Source organism: Pseudophryne corroboree, chromosome 9, assembly GCF_028390025.1.
Source record: "Pseudophryne corroboree isolate aPseCor3 chromosome 9, aPseCor3.hap2, whole genome shotgun sequence".
NCBI classification, from domain to species: Eukaryota; Metazoa; Chordata; class Amphibia; order Anura; family Myobatrachidae; genus Pseudophryne; species Pseudophryne corroboree.
This window is the reverse complement of record NC_086452.1, coordinates 81,127,699-81,154,595: the sequence shown is the minus strand read 5'-3', so window position 1 is coordinate 81,154,595 and position 26,897 is coordinate 81,127,699. Positions and strand designations below refer to the sequence as shown.

Below are 26,897 nucleotides of genomic sequence, written 5' to 3'. Positions count from 1 at the left end.
TGGATTACCATAGCCTTCTCCAAGGGAAGGAGCACTCTCTGAGACTCTGTGTCCAGTATTATTTCTGTGGTTAGCAGAATCCAATTTTGAATCTCGAACCTCCAACCCACGATGAGGTGAGAAGTCTGTAGTCACCACAGAAAGGAGATTGCGTCAGTCCCAGGTGAGATTTTTGTACATTCAGAATCCACCCATGATCCAGGAGTAGTCTGGTTGAGAGGCCAATGCTGTCCAACAACCGCTCTCTAGATTGTGCCTTTATCAGAAAATCATCCAGGTACGTAATTACTGTATGTTCACTCCCTGTTTGCGGAGTAGAAACATCGTCTCTGCCATCACTTTGGTGAATACCCTCGGTGCCGTGGAGAGACCAAATGGCATGGCCTGGAACCGGTAGTGATAGTCCTGCAGTGCAAACCGTAGATAAGCCTCCTCCAGATCTGAGATCTCTGCTCTCAGAGACTCCATCTTGAATTTGAACACTCGTAAGTACGGGTTCAACGACTTGAGGTTCAAAATCGGTCTTACCGAACCATCCGGTTTCAGTACTACAAACAAGTTGGAATAATACCCCTTGTTTTGCAGATGAGGTGGAACTGGAACAATGACCTGAGTCTGTACCAGTTTTTGAATGGCATCCTGTAAAGTTATACTTGCCAACTGGTAAGCCTGATTTGAAGAATCTGTGAGGTGGGAACTCCTGGAACTCCAGTCTGTAGCCCTTGGAAATAAGATCTATGACCCTGGGATCCTGGCATGAACCTGACCAGATGTGACTGAAGAACAGTTGCTGGTTTGCGTGGTTTACCTCTAGCACCTCTGGCAGCGGAAGAAGAACCTCTGGCCTTGCTCCTAAACTTGGCAGTCCGTAAAGACTGTAAATTGGGCTGTAAATTTGTACCTGAGTAAGCCTTCCTGGCTGGGGGAGCTGCAGAAGGAAGATATGTGGACTTACCCACAGTAGCTTTGGAGATCCATTGGTCTAGTTCATCTCCAAATAAGGCCTCTCCTGTGAGGCCTTCCACGCCTTTCCTGGAGTCCACGTCTGCAGTCCACTGGCGTAGCCATAAGCCCCTGTGTGCTGACACTGCTATAGCAGTGGTGCGTTCATTAAACAAGCCTATTTCTTTAATGGCTTCCACCATAAAGTTTGCAGAGTCCTGTATAAATTGCAGGAGTAAAATAAACTCCCCTTGAGACAAGGTATCAAATCCCTCAATCAGGTTACCCAACCACTTGGCAGTGGCTTTAGGAGTCCACCCACGTGCTATAGTAGGTCCTTGGGCCACCCCAGCAGCTGTATACAAGGATTTGAGTGTGGTCTCAATTTTATGATCAGCCGTGTCTTTCAGGGAGGCTGTATCCGGAACAGGCAATACAAATTTTCGTGACAGCCTGGATACTGATGCATCCACTATCGGTGGATCTTCCCATTTTTTCCTATTCTCAGGAGGAAAAGGAAAAGATGATAGCAACCTTTTAGGGATTTGAAATTTCCTATCAGGATTAACCCACAGTTCTTCAAACAGGATATTTAGTTCCTCTGACACAGGAAAAGTGACTGAGGATTTCTTTTTTATATTAAATAAGATTCCTCAGTCTCTTCTGTCACCTTATCAGGGATAAGCAGAACTTCTCTGATAGCCTCTATGAGAGCCTCTATTCCCTGAGTCAGACTGCAGGATATGGGCCAAAGTACATTTTTGCAGACAAATGGCAGGGGACTGAGACGCCGGTTTGGGTACTGAGTCTCTTTTCATAAACTCAGTCATAGATTGTATTAAGTATTGCGTCTCTCTCTCTCATTGCAGGACAATTTAGCAGAAATATTGGAAATCATTCCCCTAATGGAGTCCAGCCATGCTGGCTCTGCCCTGCTAGCCTGGGAAGGTACTATACAGTGAGTACACACTAGTGAAACCCTTGGAGAAGAGGAACACTGTGCCTTACATGAAACACACTCTTTGCCCGACATACTGTAACAGTGACAGCACACACACACACACACACAGGAAAAGGTTAAATGCATAATTAACCCACAAAGAGCCCTTCCATGGAGACACAGAGAAAGTATTGAGCCAGCACACAGAGTCCTTACCGCTAATGTCAAGCTTAGCCGGGTCACAGACTAAGTAACTAGAAAAGGGACTTAGGGGGTAATTCAGACCTGATCGCACGCTAGTTTTTTTTGCTGCACTGCGATCAGGTCAGAAATGCGTATGCACCGCAATGCGCAGGCACGTCTCTTGGGTACAAATCGGATTGTTGCTGTGCGATGGGTTTTACGAAGAATCAATTCGCACAGCCGATCGCAAGGAGATTGACAGGAAGAGGGCGTTTGTGGGTGTCAACTAACCTTTTTCTGGGAATGGTTGGAAAAGTGCAGGCGTCTGATGTCAATTCCGGTCCCGGACAGGCTGAAGTGATCGCAGCAGCTGAGTAAGTCCTGGGCTACTCAGAAACTGCAAAAGATCTTTTTGTACCGCTCGGCTGCACATACGATCGCACACTTGCACAGTTAAAATACACTCCCCCTCTAGGCGGCGACTATCTGATCGCAGCGCTGCAAAAAACTGCTAGCGAGCGATCAGGTCTGAATGACCCCCAGAGTACACTAATAACTGCTCCTCCCCTGCTATGACCCCCTGGCAATGCTGAGGTATCTGGAGCCTCTCCGGAGGAGCTGCGCATCTCTGTCAGTTAGCGTCTGTGTCAGCTGCAGAGGGAAAATGGCACTGGTGAGCTGCTGGATCCGCTCATAGGAAAGCCCCGCCCCTTCAATGGCACGCAGTCTTCCCGCTCTTTTTTATACTGGCTGAAGTAAGTTAGTGCCTAAAATGGAGTCAGCCCCCTTTTAAGTCTGTAATGCCAGTCTGGGTACTGTGTACACATATAGTGTACTGAGACTCAGTTCGCCCCCTCAGAATCTGTGCGTCTGCACTGTGTACTGAGTCTGGAGACCCAGCCGCCCCATGTAGAAGCTGTGCATCTCCGTAACGTCATGCCGCCATAATGGCAGCGACCTGCTAACCAGGACGCCGGCTTAGTACTCACCACTCTTCTTTCTTCTGGCTCTGTTAGGGGTGGCGGCATTCTGCGAGAATGTACACTCGCCGTGGTGGGGCTTGCGAATAGTTCCCTCAGGAGCTATTGTCCTGTCAGCGGGGAACGGGACCATTAACCCTTCAAGAGGTTGGGCTGTTCCCCTCCCTAAGTCCCACGAAGCAGGCAGGCTGGTGCCAACCAATACTGTCTGAAAATAACAAAACATATAAAGTAAATGCAGAAAACTCTTCAGGAGCTTCCAGAGACGTGACCGGCTCCTCCGGGCACATTTTCGAAACTGAGTCTGGTAGGAGGGGCATAGAAGGAGGAGCCAGCGCACACTATCAAATTCTTAAAGTGCCCAAGACTCCTAGTGGACCCGCCTATACCCCATGGTACTAAATGGATTCCCAGTATCCCCTAGGACGTAAGGGAAAATGGGTTTCCCCGCACTCAGACTTTTTCTCGCAGATACTGACGTTGCAAGCAAAAGTCCACAACTCGATCTTAACACATGGGGTAATGCCTAATTGAATAGGTCGGCACGGATAATTAGTAATACACAGAGCTTTCTTGGTTCTTATCCTACATGCAGTATCTAACCGCTCTTTCATTGTTCATTTTTCTGAATCCACCTCCTCTTCGCTACCTCTATCAGTTGGAGTACCACAAGGCTCAGTCTTGTGTCCTCTGCTTTTCCCAATCTATAGTTACCACATCTTTTGGCATCTAATCAGCTCTATCAGATTTCAGTATCATCTGTAGGCGGATGACACTCAAATCTACCTATCCTCACCAGATTTATCATTATCTGTATTGGTCCATTTCACAGAATGCCTGACGATTTTGGATGTCATCTCGCCACCTCAAACTTAATTTCTCTTACGTCCTACAGGATGCTGGGGTCCACATTAGTACCATGGGGGTATAGACAAGTCCACTAGGAGCCACTGGCACTTTAAGAGTTTGAGAGTGGGCTGGCTCCTCCCTCTACGCCCCTCCTACCAGTCTCAGTCTAGAAAATGTGCCCGGAGGAGCCGGTCCTAGAGCTTCTTTAGTTTTATTATTTTTCTAAGAGTTAATTTAGGCACAGGGAGGCTGCTGGCAACAGCCTCCCTGCTTCGTGGGACTTAGAGGGGAAGTATTATCCGCCCGGAGGGGTTTTGAGCCACTATCTCCGCTGACAGGACATTAGCTCCTGAGGGTGATGATCGTTAGCCGCCCCAGGCGACCGCTCACTCCCACAGCATGCCGCCACCCTCTAACAGAGCCAGAAGATTTCCGGTGGCAAGTGAGTCACCGGCCCCCTCAGCAAGCGGGGAGCCGGTGTGAAGATGCCGGCAACAGGGTGGGAGCGCAGTATTAACGGCGCTCTGGAGGCTCAGCGGTACGTAGTGTGGTGCTGTGAGGAGCGCCCTGAGCCAGCGCCTATACCCTACACTGGTCAGCACGCCTGTCAGGGACCTCGGTTACACTGCCAGCAAAAATCATCAGGCCAGTATAAAGAATGGAAGAGCAAGAAGCAGCGCCATGTTCAGGGGGCGGAGCTTCTCCTCAGAGCGGACCCAGCATCATTCAGCACCATTTTCCTGCCTGCAGATCCTGTACAGAGATGCTGACAGGTTAGAGCTGTCCTTCCAAGCAACTCCAGCTATCCTGTGCGGTACCAACGGGTTGTAGAAGGGGGGGGAGGCTGTGTAAATACTGTGTAGTCTATTAAGGTACACAGTAAGCGCTAGGTAGTTGCATTATATCTACCTCAGTATGCGCTGTGTGTGGGTTGGCTCCAATCTCTGTGTCTCTCTGTGGCATTCTTGGGGGAAAACTGTGTCTGACATTTCCCTGTGTGTGGGGGGGTGTTTGTTTTCTCACATAGCCATGTCTAGGGACTCTGTGTCTTATGCTGCAGGGGACATTTCCTCTCAGGAGGAATCCATTCCATGTACACAGGAATGTAATGTAACCTGCTTCTGGTTCCTCAAAATCCTCAGCATGACGGTGGACCGCACAACCTGGAGGACGGACTGATGGGTGCGAGACGTTTCTGCAACGTCTCGGTGTCATCCGACCTGGATCCCTGGGTACAGGCTATTGTGTCCCAGGGGTACAGACGGGAGTTTCAAAAACTCCCGCCTCACCGATTCTTCAAATCAGGCTTACCAGCTTTGCTGACAGACAGGGCTATCCTACGGGAAGCCATCCGAAAATTGGAAAAGTCACAGGTCATTGTCCCAGTTCCACCTCATATGCAAAATAAGGGTTATTATTCAAACCTTTTCATGGTACCAAACCGGATGGTTCGGTCAGACCAATTTTGAACTTGAAATCATTGAATCCTTAGCTGAGGGCGTTCAAATTCAAAATGGAGTCTCTCAGAGCAGTGATTTCTAGAGGAGGGAGAATTCCTGGTATCCCTGGATATCAAGGATGCGTAACTCCACATTCCGATTTGGCCGCCACACCAGGCTTATCTCAGATTTGCACTGTTAGACAGTCACTATTAATTTCAGGCACTGCCATTCGGCCTCTCCACAGCACCGAGGGTGTTAACCAAGGTGATGGCCGAGATGATGGTTCTCCTCCGCAGACAGGGGGTGAACATAATCCCATATGTGGACAATCTGCTGATACAGGCATCATCCCGGGAGACGTTGTTGCAGTCCATTGTTCTCACGACTCATCTGCTCAGGGAACACGGTTGGATCCTGAACCTTCCAAAGACACATTTGGAGCCGACTAGGAGATTGTCTATTCTGGGGATGATCCTCGACATGGAAGTGCAGAGGGTGTTTCTACCGGAGGAGAAAGCATTGGTGATTCAAACAATGGGCCGGGGTGTCCTGAAGCCAACCCGGGAATCGGTTCATCAGTGCATTCGCCTTCTGGGGAAGATGGTTGCCTCCTACGAGGAACTACAGTACGGAAGGTTTCATGCTCGGTCCTTCCAACTGGATCTCCTAGACAAATGGTCGCGTTCTCACCTACACATGCACCAGAGGGTACATCTGTTGCCGAAAGCCAGGATTTCACTCCTCTGGCGGCTGCAAATGCCTCAACTTCTGGAGGGCTGCAGGTTCGGGATTTAGGACTAGGTCCTTCTTACCACGGATGCAAGTCTCCGGGGCTGGGGCACAGTCACTCCGGGGGAAACCTTCCAAGGAAGGTGGCCAAGCCTGGAATCCTGTCTTCAAGCGGCTCATCTTCTGCGAGATCGAGCCATTCAAGTGCAGTCGAAAATGTAACGAAGGTGGCCTACATAAACCGACAGGGCAGAACGAAAAGCAGAGCTGCAATGTCAGAGGTAACAAGAATCATCCTCTGGCCAGAAAAGCATGCGGTGGCGCTATCTGCAATCTTCATTCTTCATTCTGGGAGTAGACAACTGGGAAGCGGACTTCCTCAGCAGACACGATCTCCATCCAGGAGAATGGGGACTCCATCCGGAGGTGTTCACGGAGGTAACAGATCTTTGGGGTGTACCTCAAATAGACATGATGGCCTCTCATCTCAACAAGAAGCTTCGGAGGTATTGTTCCAGGTCAAGGGACCCCGCAAGCCGTGACTCCGTGGGTGTTCCAGTTGGTGTACGTGTTTCCTCCACTTCCACTCATTCCAAGAGTTCTAAGACTCATAAGGAGAACAAGAGTTCAGGCAATCCTCATTGCTCCAGACTGGCCAAGAAGGGCATGGTACGCGGATATTCTGGATCTACTGCTGGAAGAGCAGAGGCCTCTTCCTCTTCAGGAGGACATGCTGCAGTAGGGGCCGTTCACTTATCAAGACTTACCATGGCTACGTTTGATGGCATGGAGGTTGAACGCCAGATATTAGCTCGGAAGGGCATTCCGAACAAGGTTATTCCTACCCTGATACAGGCTAGGAAAGGAGTAACGTCTACACATTACCATCGTATTTGGAAAAAATATGTTTCTTGGTGTGAGTCCAAGAAGTTTCCTACGGTGGAGTTTCAACTGGGACGGTTTCTCCTCTTCCTGCAAGCAGGTGTCGATATGGGCCTGAGGTTGGGATCCGTAAAGGTCCAGATTTTGGCCCTATCCATTTTCTTCCAGAAACAATCAGCTTCCCTCCCTGAGGTTCAGACTTTCTTTAAAGGGGTTCTGCACATCCAGCCCCCCTTTGTGCCGCCTACGGTGCCCTGGGATCTTAACGTGGTGTTACAGTTCCTCCAATCGGATTGGTTCGAACCTCTACCGGAGGTTGAGGTCAAGTTTCTCACGTGGAAGGCTGTCACTTTGTTGGCCTTAGCTTCTGCTAGACGTGTGTCGGAGTTGGAGGCTTTGTCTTGTAAGAGCCCCTACTTGATCTTCCATGAAGATAGGGATGAGCTCCAGACACGTCAGCAGTTCCTTCCGAAGGTTGTGTCGGCATTTCATATCAACCAACCTATTGTGGTGCCAGTGGCTACTGACTCCTCAATTTCATCAAAGTCCTTCGATGTTATAAGGGCTCTGAAAATCTATGTGAAGAGGACTGTACGTCACAGATAATCGGACTCTCTTTTTGTCTTGTATGATCCCAAGAAACTTGGGTATCCTGCTACTAAGCAGTCATTTTCTCGCTGGATTAGGTTCACTATCCAGCATGCGTATTCTACGGCAGGATTGCCGTGTCCTAAGTCTGTTAATGCCCACTCTACTCGTAAGGTGGATTCTTCCTGGGCGGCTGCCCGGGGTGTTTCTGCTTTACAGCTTTGCCGAGCGGCTACTTGGTCTGGGTCGAACACGTTTGCAAAGTTTCTACAAGTTCGATACTTTGGCCTCTGAGGACCTGAAGTTTGGTCAATCAGTTCTGCAGGAGCCTCCGTGCTCTCCCTCCCATTCTGGGAGCTTTGGTACATCCCCATGGTACTAATGTGGACCCCAGCATCTTCTAGGACGTAAGATAAAATAGGATTTTAATTACCTACCGGTAAATCCTTTTCTCGTAGTCCCTAGAGGATGCTGGGTGCCCGCCCAGCGCTTCGTGATCCTGCAGTGGTTACTGTTAGGTTCCTGGTGCTCAGAACAAGGGAGATGTTGTGCAGTGAGTCCTGAGCACCAGAATGTGACGCTGAAATAAGGTGTGGTGTGGAAATAGCCCCTAGCACCCTACCTCCGTTGTTTTACCCGTGTGGTCAGTTCACGCCTGAGTGACTATGGTTTCTTGGGCCCACGGCAGCCGCGTTTAAAGGGCGGATTAGGTCTGCCCAACTCCGATGCCCCCAGGTCTTAGCGTGAGACAAGGCGTGAACCGAGACAGGATAATAACAAGGGGACCTCTGACTAAAACAACAGAAAGCTAGGGGCTACTAACTACCCTAAAACTAAATATATGTGCGGCACGCCGCCAAAGGAAAAGAACAACCAAGGAAATGCTGTCCACTCGCCGACACAATACTGTTGTGTACCGGCGGTGACAGCATAAGCAGAACCCTCTGCAAAACACCAGTAACAAAATATAACCAAAGAATACTGCGGCCTAGGCCGACGGACGCGGCAAAGCCGCTACTCACGGAACCGGCACAAACACTGGCAAACGGACAGGAACCCCCAATGTAGCCGACACAGACTCTCAGAACCGGAGGACAGGCAGAATCCCAAACGACAGACCGGTGGATACCAAGAAGCCAGAAACTCGACTAGGCACAGACAAAGCCACAGGACTTCTGGACAGGAACACTTCACGGCAGGACACAGGAACCGACACAGGAATCGACACAGGAACCAACACTGGAAGCTGCTAGACAGACACTGCTAGACAGGAGCTCAGGAACTGGCAGGGACTAGCTCAGAACGCAAGAACTCTGGAAGTCTAGAAAGCTGGAAATATCACCAGCGTCTGTGAATTGCACTGAGCCAGCATATAATAGAGAGTCTTAATTAATTATGTCGTGCAGCTGCCCTGCTGCACAACTGAGAGGTGCAATCAACAGACAGGTGAGGCTGAACACATGGGAACAAGCTGCAATTACACAGACTCACCACTGGCAGCAAACAAGAATATTCTTAAACCAGAGCAACGGAAAAACCTGGCCTGCAAGACAACTATAAACATAAAATAGGAATGAACCACTACCTGTGGTTCATAACAGTTACTTAGTTCAGTACTGCTTAGTTCTTGGTTAAGTACTGTTTTGTTACTTGGTTAAGTAATATTGTTCAGTGGTTGCTGATTTTTCAAGCTGGTTACCTTGGTTTGCCTTGTATGTGTGAGCTGGTGTGAATCTCGCCACTATCTGTGTAATATCCTTCTCTCGAAGTTGTCCGTCTCCTCGGGCACTGCTTCTAGACTGAGTCTGGTAGGAGGGTCCTAGAGGGAGGAGCCAGCCCACGCTCTCAAACTCCTAAAGTGCCAGTGGCTCCTAGTGGACCCATCTATACCCCCATGGTACTAATGTAGACCCCAGCATCCTCTGCGGACTACAGAAAAAAGAATTTACCGGTAGGTAATTAAAATCCTATTATTTACAAAACAGAATTATTATATTTCCACTAACCAATAGTAGTTACCAACCTGATATATCTATCACTGTTGATAACAAAACAATTAATCTTGCCCCACAAGCTCACTGCCTAGGTGTCATCCTTGACTCTGAATTGTCCTTTGTCCCCCACATTCAATCTGTCTCAAAATCATGTTATATACATCTAAAAACATTTCCAAAATCGACCATACCTTACACAAGAGACACGACTCTGCAAAATCTCTAATCCATGCTCTCATTATCTCCTGCACTGATTATTGCAATAGATTATTCTTAGTGGTCTTACCATTACAATCCATTCTGCATGCAAGTGCAAGGCTAATCTTCCTCACTAGACGTTCATCGTCTGCAGATCCAATCTGTCAGTCCCTCCATTGGTTACTTGTATGCTAACATATTCAGTATAAAATACCTTTACTTACACACAAGACCATTAACCAAACTTCACCAACTTACATTTCTTCGCTTATCTCACAATATCTCCCAACCCGACCTCTTCACTCTTCACAAGATCTGTGTTTCTCATTCAAACATATTTTCACTCCCATTCACAATTGCAAGACTTTCCTTAGGTTGCACCCAGTCTGTGGAATGCCTTTCCACGCACAATAAGACTCTCCTCTAGACTCCAAAGCGTCAAGTGTTCCCTGAAAATTCACCTCTTCAGGTAACCTTATCAATATTCAAGAACTGCCCACATAAGCCTTCATAAGCTTTCCTATCAAATTACATCCAAACTGTAGAGTCCACACATATCCTCACATTTTTTCTCTTTCTTCACTTTCCCATCTTCCTGACCCCAGGCCAACATTGTTGTGTGACCATATCATAAAGCCCACCAAGAACCTATGCAATAAATAACACCTATCTTTTGTATCAATGCCTATTTCCCTATAGATTGTAAGCTTGCGAGCAGGGCCTCCCTACTTCTATGTCTGTCTGTTATTACCCAGTTTTGTTTAGTCACTGATGTTTCCAATTGTACAGTGCAATGGAATTTCTGTGCTACATAAGAAACTGTTCAGAAATAATTAATAATTAATACCCCTTTTCCACTGCCAAAATAACCTGAGTTAATGCCGAGTCTATCCGGGTCGTGGCTTGGTGTAAATGGGGCCTTAAAAAATAAGCTGGGTCCAGTGACCTCGAATTTGACCCTAGTAGCTACCAGGGTCTTACCCCGGAAAGACACTGAGCCTGCAGTGTAAATGGGTGAACCAGGTCATCCACCCCTGGTCCCGTTATAGTCCTAAGGAGAGCTGGCTCACCGGCGCTTGGAGATGATGTCATCTCCAAGCACCAGCTGAGGGAAGACCCACCACTAACCCAGGTACAGCCTGTAGTGTGAATGGGGTTTCAAGCTAATGTGACACGGCTTGAAACCATGTAATATTACTAGTGATGTGCACCGTACATTTTTCGGATTTTGTGTTTTGGTTTTGGATTCGGTTCCGCGGCCGTGTTTTGGATTCGGACGCGTTTTGGCAAAACCTACCTGAAAAGTTTTTGTCGGATTCGGGTGTTTTTTTACAAAAACCCCTCAAAAACAGCTTAAATCATAGAATTTGGGGGTCATTTTGATCCCATAGTATTATTAACCTCAATAACCATAATTTCCACTCATTTCCAGTCTATTCTGAACACCTCACACCTCACAATATTATTTTTAGTCCTAAAATTTGCACCGAGGTCGCTGGATGACTAAGCTAAGCGACCCAAGTGGCCGACACAAACACCTGGCCCATCTAGGAGTGGCACTGCAGTGTCAGACAAGATGGCACTTCAAAAAAATAGTCCCCAAACAGCACATGATGCAAAGAAAAAAAGAGGCGCAATGAGGTAGCTGTGTGACTAAGCTAAGCGACCCAAGTAGCCGACACAAACACCTGGCCCATCTAGGAGTGGCACTGCAGTGTCAGACAGGATGGCACTTCAAAAAAATAGTCCCCAAACAGCACATGAAGCAAAGAAAAAAAGAGGCGCAATGAGGTGGCTGTGTGACTAAGCTAAGCGACCCAAGTGGCCGACACAAACACCTGGCCCATCTAGGAGTGGCACTGCAGTTTTCTCGCGAGAGGATGAGTGCTTCCATTCTCATGTGAAGCTGAACCACTAGCCATGAACATAGGCCAGGGCCTCAGCCGTTCCTTGCCACTCCGTGTCGTAAATGGCATATTGGCAAGTTTACGCTTCTCCTCAGACGCTTTTAATTTTGATTTTTGGGTCATTTTACTGAACTTTTGTTTTTTGGATTTTACATGCTCTCTACTATGACATTGGGCATCGGCCTTGGCAGACGACGTTGATGGCATTTCATCGTCTCGGCCATGACTAGTGGCAGTAGCTTCAGCACGAGGTGGAAGTGGATCTTGATCTTTCCCTATTTTACCCTCCACATTTTTGTTCTCCATTTTTTAATGTGTGGAATTATATGCCAGTATCAATAGCAATGGCCTACTACTATATATACTGCGCACAACTGACATGCACCACAGGTATGGATGGATTGTATACTTGACGACACAGAGGTAGGTAGAGCAGTGGCCTACTGTACCGTACTACTATATATTATATACTGGTGGTCAGCAAACTGTGCAAAACTGAAATGCACCACAGGTATGGATGGATAGTATACTTGACGACACAGAGGTAGGTAGAGCAGTGGCCTTCTGTACCGTACTGCTATATATTATATACTGGTGGTCAGCAAACTGTGCAAAACTGAAATGCACCACAGGTATGGATGGATAGTATACTTGACGACACAGAGGTAGGTAGAGCAGTGGCCTACTGTACCGTACTGCTATATATTATTTACTGGTGGTCAGCAAACTGTGCAAAACCGAAATGCACCACAGGTATGGATGGATAGTATACTTGACGACACAGAGGTAGGTAGAGCAGTGGCCTACTGTACCGTACTGCTATATATTATATACTGGTGGTCAGCAAAATTATGCACTGTACTCCTACTATATACTACAATGCAGCACAGATATGGAGCGTTTTTCAGGCAGAGAACGTTTTATTACTGGTGGTCACTGGTCAGCAAAACTCTGCACTGTACTCCTCCTATATAATACTGGTGGTCCCCAGTCCCCACAATAAAGCAGTGTGAGCACAGATATATGCAGCACACTGAGCACAGATATGGAGCGTTTTTCAGGCAGAGAACGTATAATACTGGTGGTCGGTCACTGGTCAGCAAAACTCTGCACTGTACTCCTCCTATATAATACTGGTGGTCCCCAGTCCCCACAATAAAGCAGTGTGAGCACAGATATATGCAGCACACTGAGCACAGATATGGAGCGTTTTTCAGGCAGAGAACGTATAATACTGGTGGTCACTGGTCAGCAAAACTCTGTACTGTACTCCTCCTATATAATACTGCTGGTCCCCAGTCCCCACAATAAAGCAGTGTGAGCACAGATATATGCAGTACACTGAGCACAGATATGGAGTGTTTTTCAGGCAGAGAACGTATAATACTGGTGGTCACTGGTCAGCAAAACTCTGCACTGTACTCCTCCTATATAATACTGCTGGTCCCCAGTCCCCACAATAAAGCAGTGAGCACAGATATTTGCAGCCACCTGAATAAAACTGAGAGGACGCCAGCCATGTCCTCTCACTATCATTTCCAATGCACGAGTGAAAAATGGCGGCGACGCGCGGCTCCTTATATAGAATCCAAATCTCGCGAGAATCCGACAGCGGGATGATGACGTTCGGGCGCGCTCGGGTTAACCGAGCAAGGCGGGAAGATTCGAATCTGCCTCAGAACCGTGTAAAATGGGTGAAGTACGGGGGGGGGGGGGGGGGTTCGGATTCTGACGAACCGAACCCGCTCATCACTAAATATTACACAGGTCAGACTCGGGTTTTGTGGTGGAAAAGGGGTATAAATGGATTCCCCCCTTAATATTGATGTGGATGGAAAATCAGGAGTTTAGCTTTCCTCTGTCCCTGTTCTTATTTTCTATAGCTACTAAACCTCCAGCCCATAGTATTCATAATGATTATAACATAAAAGGTTTACAAATAGGCTCTTTAACTGAGAGCATCACATTGTATGCAGATAATTCTCTTCTGTTTTTAGATGAAAGGCACAAAGTCCTATTGATCAGTTTGATAACTTCTCTGGTATTAGAAAGAACTGGAACAAACCTTTGATCTTGCAGATTGACTCACAACCTTACATAAACATTCCTTCTAGATATTCCTTGATGTAGACAAATTCATTGAAATACCTTAAAGTAACAGACATGCTATATTTGGAAAGAGTACATAATTAATCTTAAATACAACCCAGTCAGACACCCTTTTCTCATATAATGTACCTTATGTACTGCAGCATTCGCCAATAGTACAACTTTGCAGACTCTTGATACAGTAAATATACATTCCCTCTATATAGTGAGCTACAGGTCTGCTGTTGTGTCTTATATGACGAAAGAAAGGAGAGCAGAAGTTATTTTAAGGAAATGCATTAATTATTATAATAAAACTTTTATCAAAGCTGGGAGAGAGATAAAATTGTGAGAGATAATGTACCAACCAATCCGCTCCTGTTATTTTTCAAACACAGCCTGTAAAATATAAGGCAGAAGCTGATTGGCTGGTACTTTATCTCTTAACATGTTTTATTTAATTATGTAATTTTTTTTTAATGAAGTATTTTTAGATAAGAATACTAATTATAACAAAACCATAACTTGTATATTATATAGCATTTTTTTCTTTAATACGGTAAACTGCAAAGTGAATAATAATAATGTGATATACAAATAATATATTTCACATAACAAAATAAGCTTACAGAGGTGTCCTCAATCTTCCTACAGCTATCCCTACGCTGCCATGATGCGCAAGAAGGCTGGCATGATTTCCATACTGCCAGTGGCGTAAGTTCGTCCCAATTGCCCGGAGGCAAGTTCATACCAATTGCCCCCCCCCCTTATATTTAGATAAATATATGTATGTATGTGTGCATAATATACAGTATGTATGTGTGTGCGCGCGCGCGTGTGTGTTTGTGTGTGTGGAGTGTTCTGAATTTTTTATTTACTGTATACTGTATATAGTTTATTTACATTTCATTGTCTTTTATTTTAATCACACATTTCTTAGCAGTCATAACCAGGATTAGAACCCACTGACAGCAGACACTTTACGGATGGAGCTATTTGCTCCAGTACAGGAAGCATGAGAATTGTAACTATATAAAGTTATGTGTCATTGTCAGAGAAGTAACTTCATATAGTGAAAAGATAGTGGCAGCCATCAATTAACTTATTTCAATGGTGTCACAGAATGGGAGGAGAAGAGCCCCCCTTCAGAGCAGGAGCCCGGCGGCAGATGACTCCGTTGCCTCCCAGAGTTCTGCCTCTGCATACTGCTATTTTTTCCTGCTACTTTATCCCTTTATTGTGCAAATTTTTCCTCAATCTTGCAATTTAGCTTGCAAATAGTGTACCAGGGGCCTGATTCACTATAATTTGCAAATGTGAGAACACGCGCACTGATCGATTATCATCAGACTGTGCATACGCTGCAAATGCATTGTGCATGCGCGGAGGGCAAAATGCAATCGCTCTGTGCTTGCAGCCTAAACGAAAAGCGATCACAGTTTGATTGACAGGAAGTAATTGTTCATGGGTGGTAACATGGCGTTTGTGGGGACATTTCTACTGCGCATGCTCGAATCACCGGGAAAATGGCAACAGCAACCATTTTCCTGGTGATTTATGCAGATCTGCAGCCAGCACCGGGCCAACCGAGTGGTAGGTATAATAATTAAATGGGTGCAGGATGTGCGGTGTGTGGGGCCCCTTGGACCTTGCGCCCATTACAGATACGCCAGTGAATTGGATGACATATGTAGAAAGATCCTTAAGGGTCACTACATCTGGGTCACTCTGTAGATAGTCACCTGCCCATCCAAAAACAATTTTTGAATAGTGAGATACAGATATAGAAACGTTCATACGCATCGCTGCAGCAACTTGATGTGGCAGGCTGCGACTATATGCACCTGCAATTGTATAATGCAAAGTCAATGGATTGCAGATGCGAGTAGTCGCATGTGCACTGCACACTAACGTACACATGCATCGCGGCAAACTAGATGCACTTGTGAGTAGTCGTGTTTAGTCCCTCCCTGTACTTGATAACACTCTTTATCTGCAAAACCGGGAGCGTTGTACTCCCATCGATATCTAGAAGTCATTAATCCATCTGAGAGTATTAGAAGCATCAAAAAAACATAAATGCAGCACGGGAGATCAATCTGCTGAGTCTTTTTTTTAATGGAATTTCTTAAACTGGACAGTGTAAGCTATTGGAGGATGAACCTCAAACATAATCCAGACCTGATCGCAGCAGCAAATTTGTTAGCTAAGGAGAGAGAATTGACTGCATAGGAAAGGAAAGAGTTAAACATCTGGGGAGGGGTGGACCTAGCTGTTAGGAAAGTACAGCCTTTTAGGGGGAGGGTTTGATATATATAGGGAAGGTGAGGCCATCTTAGTTCTCTTGGTGGATTTGCTTTGGGGTGAGTGCTGCTTTGCAGAATCCCCCCATTTTTTTTCCGGATTTATACATTTCAGTGTTTTGTCAGCTAGTCATGGGCAAAGTGATTCACTGAGCTGAGCTGAGACACATGACTCAGTTCAGTGAAGTGTCTGGAGTCAGTGTCTCGGCACATGAGTCATGACTCATCTGTAGTGGAATGTGTTGCAGAGACTGCACATGAATCAGTGAGTTGCCAGTGCTGGAGGATCAGTGCTGGACTCATGGAGTTATTCAGCTGCAGTGATTGTGCAGTGTATCTGGGGGAGGCAGCTGCTTATGCCCTGATTGTTAATAATATATTAACATAGATTTACTGTTATGTTGATATATTATTAATAACCACTTATTGCATACTAGTTAGAGAATATGACATTACTTTTGGCTGAGGAGAGAAAGCTTAACAGCCATGAAACACATCATTCATTCTGTAACTAAACCAAATAAAAACATTTTTTTTTTATTTTGCATACTTTGCTAATTGGATGATTTTAGGTGGCCTTGGATTTATTATATTATACACTATCTAGCCTCCAGGGAGTTTGCCACCCACAATCACACTGAGCAGGATCAGTGAGCACTGAGCCGAGAGCCCTGTACCACAGGGGCTCCACCTCCTGCTGCATGAATCGGATTCATTCACTGAGTCTACACAGTGTACAACTGTCTCAACTCACTGGCAGACTCAGGATGAATCATGATTCATGACATGGATCAGGCACAGCAGCACAGCACCCACTGACTGGTGAGTCGTGACTGCTCCCTCCCCCCTCCCACTGGGTGTCACCTGGTATAGCCTCTGGCCAATCACAGCTAAAGACAGCAGAACACACTGACTGAAGGACACAGGACACAGAGTTTCCTCCCTCTGTCTGAGAGAAGCTGCTGCTGCTGCTGTCTCGACTCATGAAACAGTGAGTGACTCGAGTCATTCACACTTCCTGATGATTCGAGTCACTGTGTTGAGACAGAGTCAGTAGCCATCTCTATTGTCAGCTCCCTGCATTTAGGTCACACATCAGTGCTCTGGCTGCCACTCGCCCACGACGGTCCGCCAGGACCCTAGCCCGTTACCGCTCATCTGGCGGTGGGGGCTGGTTCCGGGGGCGAGCTGGCTGGCCCTGGGGACGGCGTCCCGTCTCCTAGGGCCTCCTCGAGGGATCTGGCGGAAGCCGGGCCGGCTGTGACTGGCGGGAGCGGCCGACGAGGAGGATCAGAGAGGGAGTCAGGCCGCCCGGAGGTGGGCGGGCAGCAGCCCTTGCCTCCGGGCATGGCCGGGGAAGCCCCAGAGCCGGGAGCCCGCAGGAGCGCGCCGCGCCGGGCGCTCATCCAGGGACCGGAGACTGAGTTCGATGCCCAGCTCTTCCCCCTTGCCGGGGCCGGCTAGTGGTTCCAGGCGGGGGGAGGGCACTGGGCGGGGGACGTGGCCAGCCGAGCGAGGCCTGTCGCAGGGCCTCGCACGGCGTCATCCCCAAACGCTTCGGCTGAGAGAGCACGGACCGGAAGCGGTGGGACGCGCGCGCGCCCACGCGCGGCTCCGGCGGCGCCGCTTTCCTCCTTGTCTCCTCAGCCCTCTCCCCCGCAGCCGGAACACGGTGTGGAGCGGAGAGGGAGGGGGAGAGGCAGTGATCAACCAGGTTAAGCTAATGGGGCTCTTAATGCAGGAGCCCAGACAAGAGGCCTTGTGGTGACAGAGAGCAGTGGGGCGCGCGCCCACGCTCGCCTCTGGCGCCGCTAGCCGCGCACGTGTGTGCGCAGCAGCGCCGCCGGCCCTGCTGTCTCCCCTGCTATCTCCCAGGCAGCCGGAGTCCGGCGGGAGCCGGGGGGAGACAGGGCAATTATGATCACTGGCAGGGCAGTGCGATACCAAGGAGAAGGGGTGCGGCAGCAAGAGGTCACGGGGTGCGCGCACGGGAGGTGCGCGAGCCCGTGTCCACTGCAAGCGGAGCGGTGCGCACGCGCTCTGCTGCGCCGCGGGGTTCCCGGTCTTTTCAGATCACTCCCCCGGGGCCGGAATCTAGCGGCCTGCGGGGGAGGAGGGGGGACAGGGAATGGGTTAGTGGCCGCGGGGCTGCTGCACGCGCCGCAGGAGCTCGCGGCGGTCCCACCCCCCCTCTGCGGCATCGGATAGTTCCGATACACGGGAAGAGGGGACAAATTCAGAGGCGAGGGCAGTGCGGGCGTCGACAGCGGTGCCTCCGCTTTCCCGCAAGGGCAGCGTGCGTCGGATGCCCGGCACACGCATGTCGGGCGGCGAGCACGTGGTCGCACGCGGGCCCCGGCGAAGGACCCAGGACCGCGTTTTGGGGCAGTCACGACCCCTCCGGAGCGCTGGCTCGGCCCTGGCCACAGCGGTGAAGGTGTTAGGGCCGCTAGCCGCGGCTGCCTCCCCTAGAACGGTTGTTCGTTCCGGCGGGCTGCGGGCTATGACGGCGCAGCGGGTGGCACGCACCTGCCGTGAGCTCGGGACGGTCGCCGCAGAATTACAACAGGGTCCAGGGCAGGACGCGGGGGAGCTCACGGCCGCAACGCCCCCAGCACGGAGGCCGCGGCATGTGCCGCGAGTGCTGGAGGGGTCCTCCGCTTCTTCCTCTTTTTCAAGGGAGCTCGGGGATGAGGCGATGGCAGATTTCGAGGAGGAAGGCAACGATTTGGACGCGCCGGAAGATTCCATGTCGGGGCAGTCGGCAGCATCAGGTAAGGTGGTGCAGTCGGTATTCGGGTTCCTCCACGAGCTCTAGTTCGCGTAGTTCTTCCTCTTCCTCCTCTTCATCTTCAATGTCGTCACAGGCGTCCGAAGTCAGTAGCACAACTAGGGCAAAGAAGCGGGCAACTAAATTCGCCAAGAGGGCAGCGGGCCAGCGGAACAGGCGCAAGCGGCTTAGCGAGGAAGCGCGTAGGGCCAAGAAGCTCGCAATTTGCCCGGTGTCGTGCGATTCGTCTATACTGCTGTACTGCGGGGGCTGCGAGATAGCTGCCGCAAGAAGATTTGGAGGGGGGACTTCGTGGACGTGTTCGTATTGACGAAGGTCGCGAAGAAAGAGTATAAGGTGGCGGCGCAAAGAAGGGCATCGGGGCTGAGGCATTCCGTACCTTCGATAATTGCCTGGCCGGGTTCTGGGTCTTCGCGGCATCTTACCTGGAGGACAGGCCGGCAGAGCACACGAATATAATTAGGTACCTGCATCTCGTACATGACATGCAGCGCACGTCTTCGGGATCGGAGTGGCGCAGGTACGATCAGGAATTCAGGGAACAACAGGAAGGTTTGCAGGTCATGGACTTCGGGTTCAAGGACGTTGAGGTTGGGCTCAAGGTCACCCGGGCTTCGCTACAGGCGGAGGAGCCCCGGAAGCCGGGGGCGGATGGGCACCACGCAGGGTCGTCCTCCCAGGGGTTCGGCGCGGACGGCGGATTGGCCAAGTCAGGTAGGTCGGCAGTCCGCGCAGGGGGGCGTGCCACCACAAAAGGAAAATGTTTCGCGTTTAACAACGCGGCGTGTTCCTTCGGGGGATGACTTGGTCATCTCTCCAGTGGGGGTGGTTCCTAAGAAGGCTCCAGGCGCCTTCCGGCTCATTTGAGTTCGCTTTTAGGTGTGTACTGCCGGAAGCTGTGAAGGGCGACTGCGGGGTGTGCCAGAACGCACCATTTCGTGCGTTTGTCCTCAGAGATTAAGAGGGAGTTGGCAATATGGGCCTCATTCCTCGAGGACTTCAACGGGGTGTGTATATGGCAGGCCCCAATGGCGGACAGCGCTAGGTTGCAGCTGTTCACCGACGCAGCGGGCTCCTCTGGATTCGGTTGCCATCTGGAGGGATCTTGGTGCGCGGCCTCGTGGCCGGCAGAATGGCATCGCGGGGGTTTCACGAAGGACCTTTTGCTTCTGGAGTTTTTCCCATTATGGTGGCGTTGGAGGTCTGGGGCGATCGACTGGCTAATCGCAGCATTTTGTTTAGATGCGATTATCTGGGCGTGGTGCATGCGATTAATAACCAGAGGGCAAAGTCGTTGGTGGTTATGCGGGTGCTAGGGCAATTGCTTTTGACATGCTTGCGTAGGAACCTGTGGTTCCGCGCGCAACATGTGCCCGGTTTGGAGAATGGGATTGTCGACGCTTTGTCGCGAGGACAGTGGGAGAGGTGTTGGTTGTTGGCACCTGAGGCCAACGAGCAAGGTTTTCATTGTCCCGGTTAGGTTTGGCAGGTGATCGGGCCGGACTGGAGGGTATAGCGTTGCGGTCAGTCGCGCCAGCCACGCTCCAGGCTTACGGACATGCTTGGAATGAGTGGGAGGAGTTTGTCCAAGGTCGTCAGCAACAAGGTAAGAGCAGGCATCGGCTGATGCTTTCTTTTATTTGGCAGCTGTATGTTTCAGGTAGGTCCCGAGCGGTGGTATCCCGGTACTTGGCTGGGGTCTGGTTTTCTGCAAGCTGCGGGGCGTCCCCGATGTGACAAAAAGCGATGTTCTGCGGAAGGCAATGAAAGGGTGGACGCGAGTGGCGCCGACGCCCCCGGATAGGAGGCGGCCCATCGATGCGGCTTTGTTGCCGGCCGTCATCGCGGCGGTGGGGCGAGTCGCGTCGTCCAGGTTTGAGACACTTTTGTGCAGTTTGGCGTTCTCATTGGCTTACCACGGGGCCTTTAGGGTTTCGGAGTTGGTAGCGCCTTCCAAGAGAGCAGAGTCGCGCATGCTGGTCGGAGACGTAGTAGTGTGTGAGAGGTCCTTGCTGTGCAGATTAAGGCGCTCTAAGACGGACCAAGTGGGGAGAGGTCGCTGGGTCACTATGGTTCCAGCGCAAGAGGAGAGCGTTTGCCCAGTAGGTCTGGCGATGCAATATGTGGCGGTGCGACCCGTTAGGGAGGGGTCATGGCTATTGCATTATGACGGGCTGCCAGTGACGAAATAAGAGTTCCGTTGGATGCTGAGTCGTTGTTTAGCGAGCTTGGGCCTCCCACCCGCTGCGTTCGGTACCCATTCCTTTCGAATAGGCGCGGCGACGTCGGCTGCTGCGGCGGGTTTCTCCAGATCTGAAATCCAGGCGGTGGGGCGAGGGAAGTCGTCAAGTTACAGACGATATATTCGCCCCGTTGCATGAGAGGTCGGATTGCGCTTAGTGCTTTGTTTTATTTGCAATGTATTATGTTGTACCAGTTCTGTGAGTTATGGTGTTGTGCGTCTGTTGGTGTTTTCCCCTTTTGTTATCCTACTCAGGGATTAGCTACTCGCCGTTGCTGGCATGAGTCGGCAGCAGGGGTCTGGAGTTATTTTGCGATTTTTTGCCTGACTTGACGGACTGAATTCTAATCTACAATTCGGCTAATCTGGTCTAATCAGAGTCCCTCCGCAGGTCTTTACGCTTTCACCTCCAGCTGAGTTATTACATGTGTTTCCCATTTTATACCCCCCTCCCCCCCCCCCCTCCCTGTTTTATTTCGTTAGTTTTATTTGATCTTTCCCCTTTGTGTCTTTAATTGCGCTTTAAATTGGCAACGAAGCATGGTGCAGTTCGGCTAGGCCGTGACTGCTGCAATAGCGAGATCTAAAGTTTTTTCTTTTTGGCAGATCCTTCAGTGTAAACAATTAATAAGCCTCTTAGTAATCAATTTTACCCATCTTTTCCCCTTCAGGATGGTTTGACGACAATTTGGCCATTTGGGTGGTTGGCCACTCTTACATTTACTGGGCGGCCAGGTTTGTGGCCTCGGAGGGGGCTCAGGCATTGCTTGGAGCACAGGGTGTCAGATGGCTTGGCTGGCGAGGAATGATGTGGGGTGAGCTGAGGAGTAGGTTAGTGAGTCAGGCCAGCAAGCATGGAGTCCCTAGGGTCTTGGTTGTCCATCTAGGTGGCAACGACCTGGGGAAGAGGACATCCTTGGATCTGCGGTGGGCCATGATACATGATCTGGCAAGTGTGGCCGCAACATGGACCAATTGTGTGTTGGTTTTTTCAATGATGGTGCCAAGATTGTGTTGGAGGGGTGTGGCGGATGGGCGCCAGATTGACGAGGCCCGGAAAAAGGTGAACGGGGCGGTGGCAAAGTGGGTGCTGTCCCACGGAGGGAGGGTGGTTCGCCACCCGAGGATTCGGTTCAGAGACAGCCACCTTTTCCGGCATGATGGAGTACATCTATCCAATGAGGGGATGATGTTTTTTCTGGAGGATCTAGGTTTCGCTTTGCAGGAGTTAGGGTAGGTTTATGGTGGCGGTGCGAAAGACTTTGGGGATGAGTCTTTCGCTGTTGGCGGAAAAGAACGGCAGTTTTGTATTGTAGGGAAAACTGTAGTGTTTTACAGTTTGTTGTGGTTTAGGTGCACTCACCTCCATCGACTTATGGCCGCTTGACCACCCGTCCGGGAAGGCAGCGGCAGGGCACCCAGGAGCGGTGGGTAGTCACTGTGGGGGTTGAGTTGTCACCTATTACCGGTTTATGATAAGTTTTAGTAAATTTATAGGATTAGTTATTTAAGGTTAATTTAGGTTAATTGAGCCGTTCTTTTGGACCGCCACCATATGCCGGCTGGAGCGGCATATTAAATTAATTTCTTTATTACAGGTTTGCTAATGGATAGGGACAAATAAATAGCTAGCAATTTTCTGCCAAAATTCAAGTCTCCGTGTCGTTATTTCTGGTTCTAGGTTATGAATGCTTTACTTTCAAAGAAAGGGGTCCACCAAATATCACTAGGATGTTTAGGAGAGAGAATTGACTGCATAGGAAAGGAAAGAGTTAAACATCTTGGGAGGGGTGGACCTAGCTGTTAGGAAAGTACAGCCTTTTAGGGGGAGGGTTTGATATCTATAGGGAAGGTGAGGCCATCTTAGTTCTCTTGGTGGATTTGCTTTCCCACCCTCCCGCCCTGGTACTAAGAGATTCTGGCACGTGGTGCTTTGGCGTTAAGTTGTTGGCTGGTGTATCGTTGGCTATTTATTGGCGGAAAAGAACGGCAGTTTTGTATTGTAGGGAAAACTGTAGTGTTTTACAGTTTGTTGTGGTTTAGGTGCACTCACCTCCATCGACTTATGGCCGCTTGACCACCCGTCCGGGAAGGCAGCGGCAGGGCACCCAGGAGCGGTGGGTAGTCACTGTGGGGGTTGAGTTGTCACCTATTACCGGTTTATGATAAGTTTTAGTAAATTTATAGGATTAGTTATTTAAGGTTAATTTAGGTTAATTGAGCCGTTCTTTTGGACCGCCACCATATGCCGGCTGGAGCGGCATATTAAATTAATTTCTTTATTACAGGTTTGCTAATGGATAGGGACAAATAAATAGCTAGCAATTTTCTGCCAAAATTCAAGTCTCCGTGTCGTTATTTCTGGTTCTAGGTTATGAATGCTTTACTTTCAAAGAAAGGGGTCCACCAAATATCACTAGGATGTTTAGGAGAGAGAATTGACTGCATAGGAAAGGAAAGAGTTAAACATCTTGGGAGGGGTGGACCTAGCTGTTAGGAAAGTACAGCCTTTTAGGGGGAGGGTTTGATATCTATAGGGAAGGTGAGGCCATCTTAGTTCTCTTGGTGGATTTGCTTTCCCACCCTCCCGCCCTGGTACTAAGAGATTCTGGCACGTGGTGCTTTGGCGTTAAGTTGTTGGCTGGTGTATCGTTGGCTATTTATTGGCGGAAAAGAACGGCAGTTTTGTATTGTAGGGAAAACTGTAGTGTTTTACAGTTTGTTGTGGTTTAGGTGCACTCACCTCCATCGACTTATGGCCGCTTGACCACCCGTCCGGGAAGGCAGCGGCAGGGCACCCAGGAGCGGTGGGTAGTTACTGTGGGGGTTGAGTTGTCACCTATTACCGGTTTATGATAAGTTTTAGTAAATTTATAGGATTAGTTATTTAAGGTTAATTTAGGTTAATTGAGCCGTTCTTTTGGGCCGCCACCATATGCCGGCTGGAGCGGCATATTAAATTAATTTCTTTATTACAGGTTTGCTAATGGATAGGGACAAATAAATAGCTAGCAATTTTCTGCCAAAATTCAAGTCTCCGTGTCGTTATTTCTGGTTCTAGGTTATGAATGCTTTACTTTCAAAGAAAGGGGTCCACCAAATATCACTAGGATGTTTATGGGCAAAACCATGTGCATTGCAGGGGAGGCAGATATAACATGTGCAGAGAGAGTTAGGTTTGGGTGGGGGGTGTTCAAACTGAAATCTAAATTGCAGTGTAAAAATAAAGCAGCCAGTATTTACCCTGCACAGAAACAATATAACCCACCCAAATCTAACTCTCTCTGCACATGTTATATCTGCCCCGGGTGTAGTATTGTATGCCGGCGGCCGGGCTCCCGGCGACCAGCATACCGGCACCGGAATCCCGACCGCCGGCATACTGACAGCGTGGCGAGCGAAAATAAGCCCCTTGCAGGCTCGCTACGCTCGCCATGCTGCGGGCCACGCTATTTATTCTCCCTCCAGAGGGGTTGTGGACCCCCAAGAGGGAGATAAAGTGTCGGTATACTGTGCGCCGGGATCCCGACAGCCGGCAACCTGAAGACCACCCATCTGCCCCACCTGCACTGCACATGGTTTTGCCCATTAGCTAACAAATTTGCGGCTGAGATCAGGTCTGAATTAGGCCCTGTGACTCCACAGTGTGTATCTCAGTTGTAGGTATATAAAGAAACAGAATTTTGATACGGAAACTTCAGATTTAAGTTGATCAAAAGATTTTAGATGTCCAGCATTATTGATCTGACCAAATAATAAGATATCAAATTTGCTTGATTCATACCTAAGAGTCTGATCAATCTGGGGGACCACCTACCAAACTACAGGGACGTCTGGATCAGTGTGTGTTCAACGCAATAGTATGCTACTCTAGAGCAAAACTGCCTGCTTAAGGAGAACATAAGTGGAACATACAGTATTTCTACACTTTGTCTAACAAGCAGACACTGCAAAGCAGGAACAGATTTAGGGCCACATGGACCTAGAGCTCAGATTGTTCAAGGACCTATACTGAGATGTGGAGGAGCTGAGGTCAGTGCTGTGTGGGTGTGGCCAAAGCCTCATGGGCATGTACACACCCTACACTATGAGCCCCAATGGTACCCTACATACATACAAAGTAGAAACTTATGTTTTCTGGCTGACTGTGTGCCTGCTAGGCAGCTGGCCATCATCATGCTGTAGCTCCATCCGCCCCTTGTTAATCTGGTGCTGCTGCCTAGGAGTTCTAATGGATTCCATAATACTTTTTGCAAAGACTGCAAAGGTCCATGTTGATGATGATGATGATAAAGAATCTTTGCACCAGCTGTTAAGTACCCACAGACGGTATTTGTGTGGGTCTTACTGTACTCAAGACAAATTTGCGCACTCCTTCACTCAACTGTTCCACCTCTCGGAGCAAAACTGTGGTATAAGCAACTCTGCGCACACCCTTATGAATACATTCTCTCTGCAAGCATCGGTATATATATATGTACAATTCATGCTATGCAAAATGTCATCATCAGGCCCACATACAGTTAATTCACAAGCTCGCTAAGGCAATAGGTAGGATTGATGAATTTCATGCTATAAAACTTACCACTTTCGAAGCAGGCATCAAATATCAAGTGCCCTTTCTTTGGTTGCCCATAAAAGTCAGGAGGAGTAACTATCAGTTTGCCAACATTCCGAGACATGACGGCTGTGTCACTTTCCATTCCATTTCCTGTGTTAAACAGAAACACATATATAGTCAATATTAACTTTACATCGCCACATTGGGCAGGACAAAAAGCATCACATTCAAGTTAAACACGGAATGGGGGAATTACATTGTCTGACATCCTCTTGTCTACATCATGCCATTTAGCCGTGGCGTCATTACGGGAGTGCGGGCCGCAACCGGCTGTCACCCGCCGAGGGGTTACACCAAAATGCCGGCTCCTGCTCAGTTACAGGAGCTAGGTGCTGTACTGTAGCATTATACACAGCACTTTGCTCCTGTCACAGTGTAGAAGCCGGCACTGCAGACAAACAATATCTGGAGGCAGTCCAGTATCTCCGGGACCCCTGAACAGTGTTACCCAGTGGTGGGCAACAATGCCCCACAAGGCTACGCCCTGTTTCCCATGAGGCCACGCCCCTTCCCACAATACCACATCCCTTCCTGTGAGGTCACGCCCATTCCCACAATGTCACGTCCCCTTTTTGCCACAAAACATAGTGATGCCTCTGCATTTAGTATCCATGGAACAGTGGAGTGGTGATGCTTTGTTGCATTATGGAAAACATGCATGGAAGATTAGAGGAATGCCTGTGCAGAGACGGAGGTCACCTCGAAGATGTGATCTTTAAGAAATAATTGGCATACTATGTACTTTGAGATGGCATATTTGTAATTCGGGTAAAAAAAATATTATTTAATTACTGAGTTTTTAAAAATGCCCATTTCCCTGCCCCACCCTATTCTTTTAAAAATATGGATTTACGGGGAGATACGGTATCTACTGCAGTCTCCCATTATCGTTCACAAAAGCAGCCCTCATAGGTTTCTATATAGGCTGCTAAAATAAAATGTACCAAGCTTGTAGCCTATGGGCTATACAGTAATATGTACAGTTTTTCAGGGTAGGTAGTTAAAGATCAATTATTAGAATTTAAGGACTGGACAAAGCACCTTTATCCACAAAATATATCAGTAACTAGACTATCAACATTTAAAATAACATTGTTACTACCTTCATTAACTCCCAAGTACCAATAATTTATAAATATCCCCCTATGAGTTCTGCTTTTGCTAACTGGGAGCTACCATGCTGTAAGTGGCCGGACCTACTGTATGCTATAGAGTACA

General features: G+C 48.8%; 1 protein-coding gene across 1 annotated transcript in view; it reads right to left on the bottom strand.

Annotated features, from left to right (window-relative positions):
- Positions 1-26,897, bottom strand: part of LOC134958734 (cytosolic carboxypeptidase 6-like) — a 604,642-nt gene that overhangs the window by 287,110 nt on the left and 290,635 nt on the right. The window contains exon 2 of the mRNA XM_063941483.1: positions 25,644-25,769. Coding sequence (XP_063797553.1) covers positions 25,644-25,769 — 126 coding nt within the window. The remainder of the gene's footprint in view (positions 1-25,643; positions 25,770-26,897) is intronic.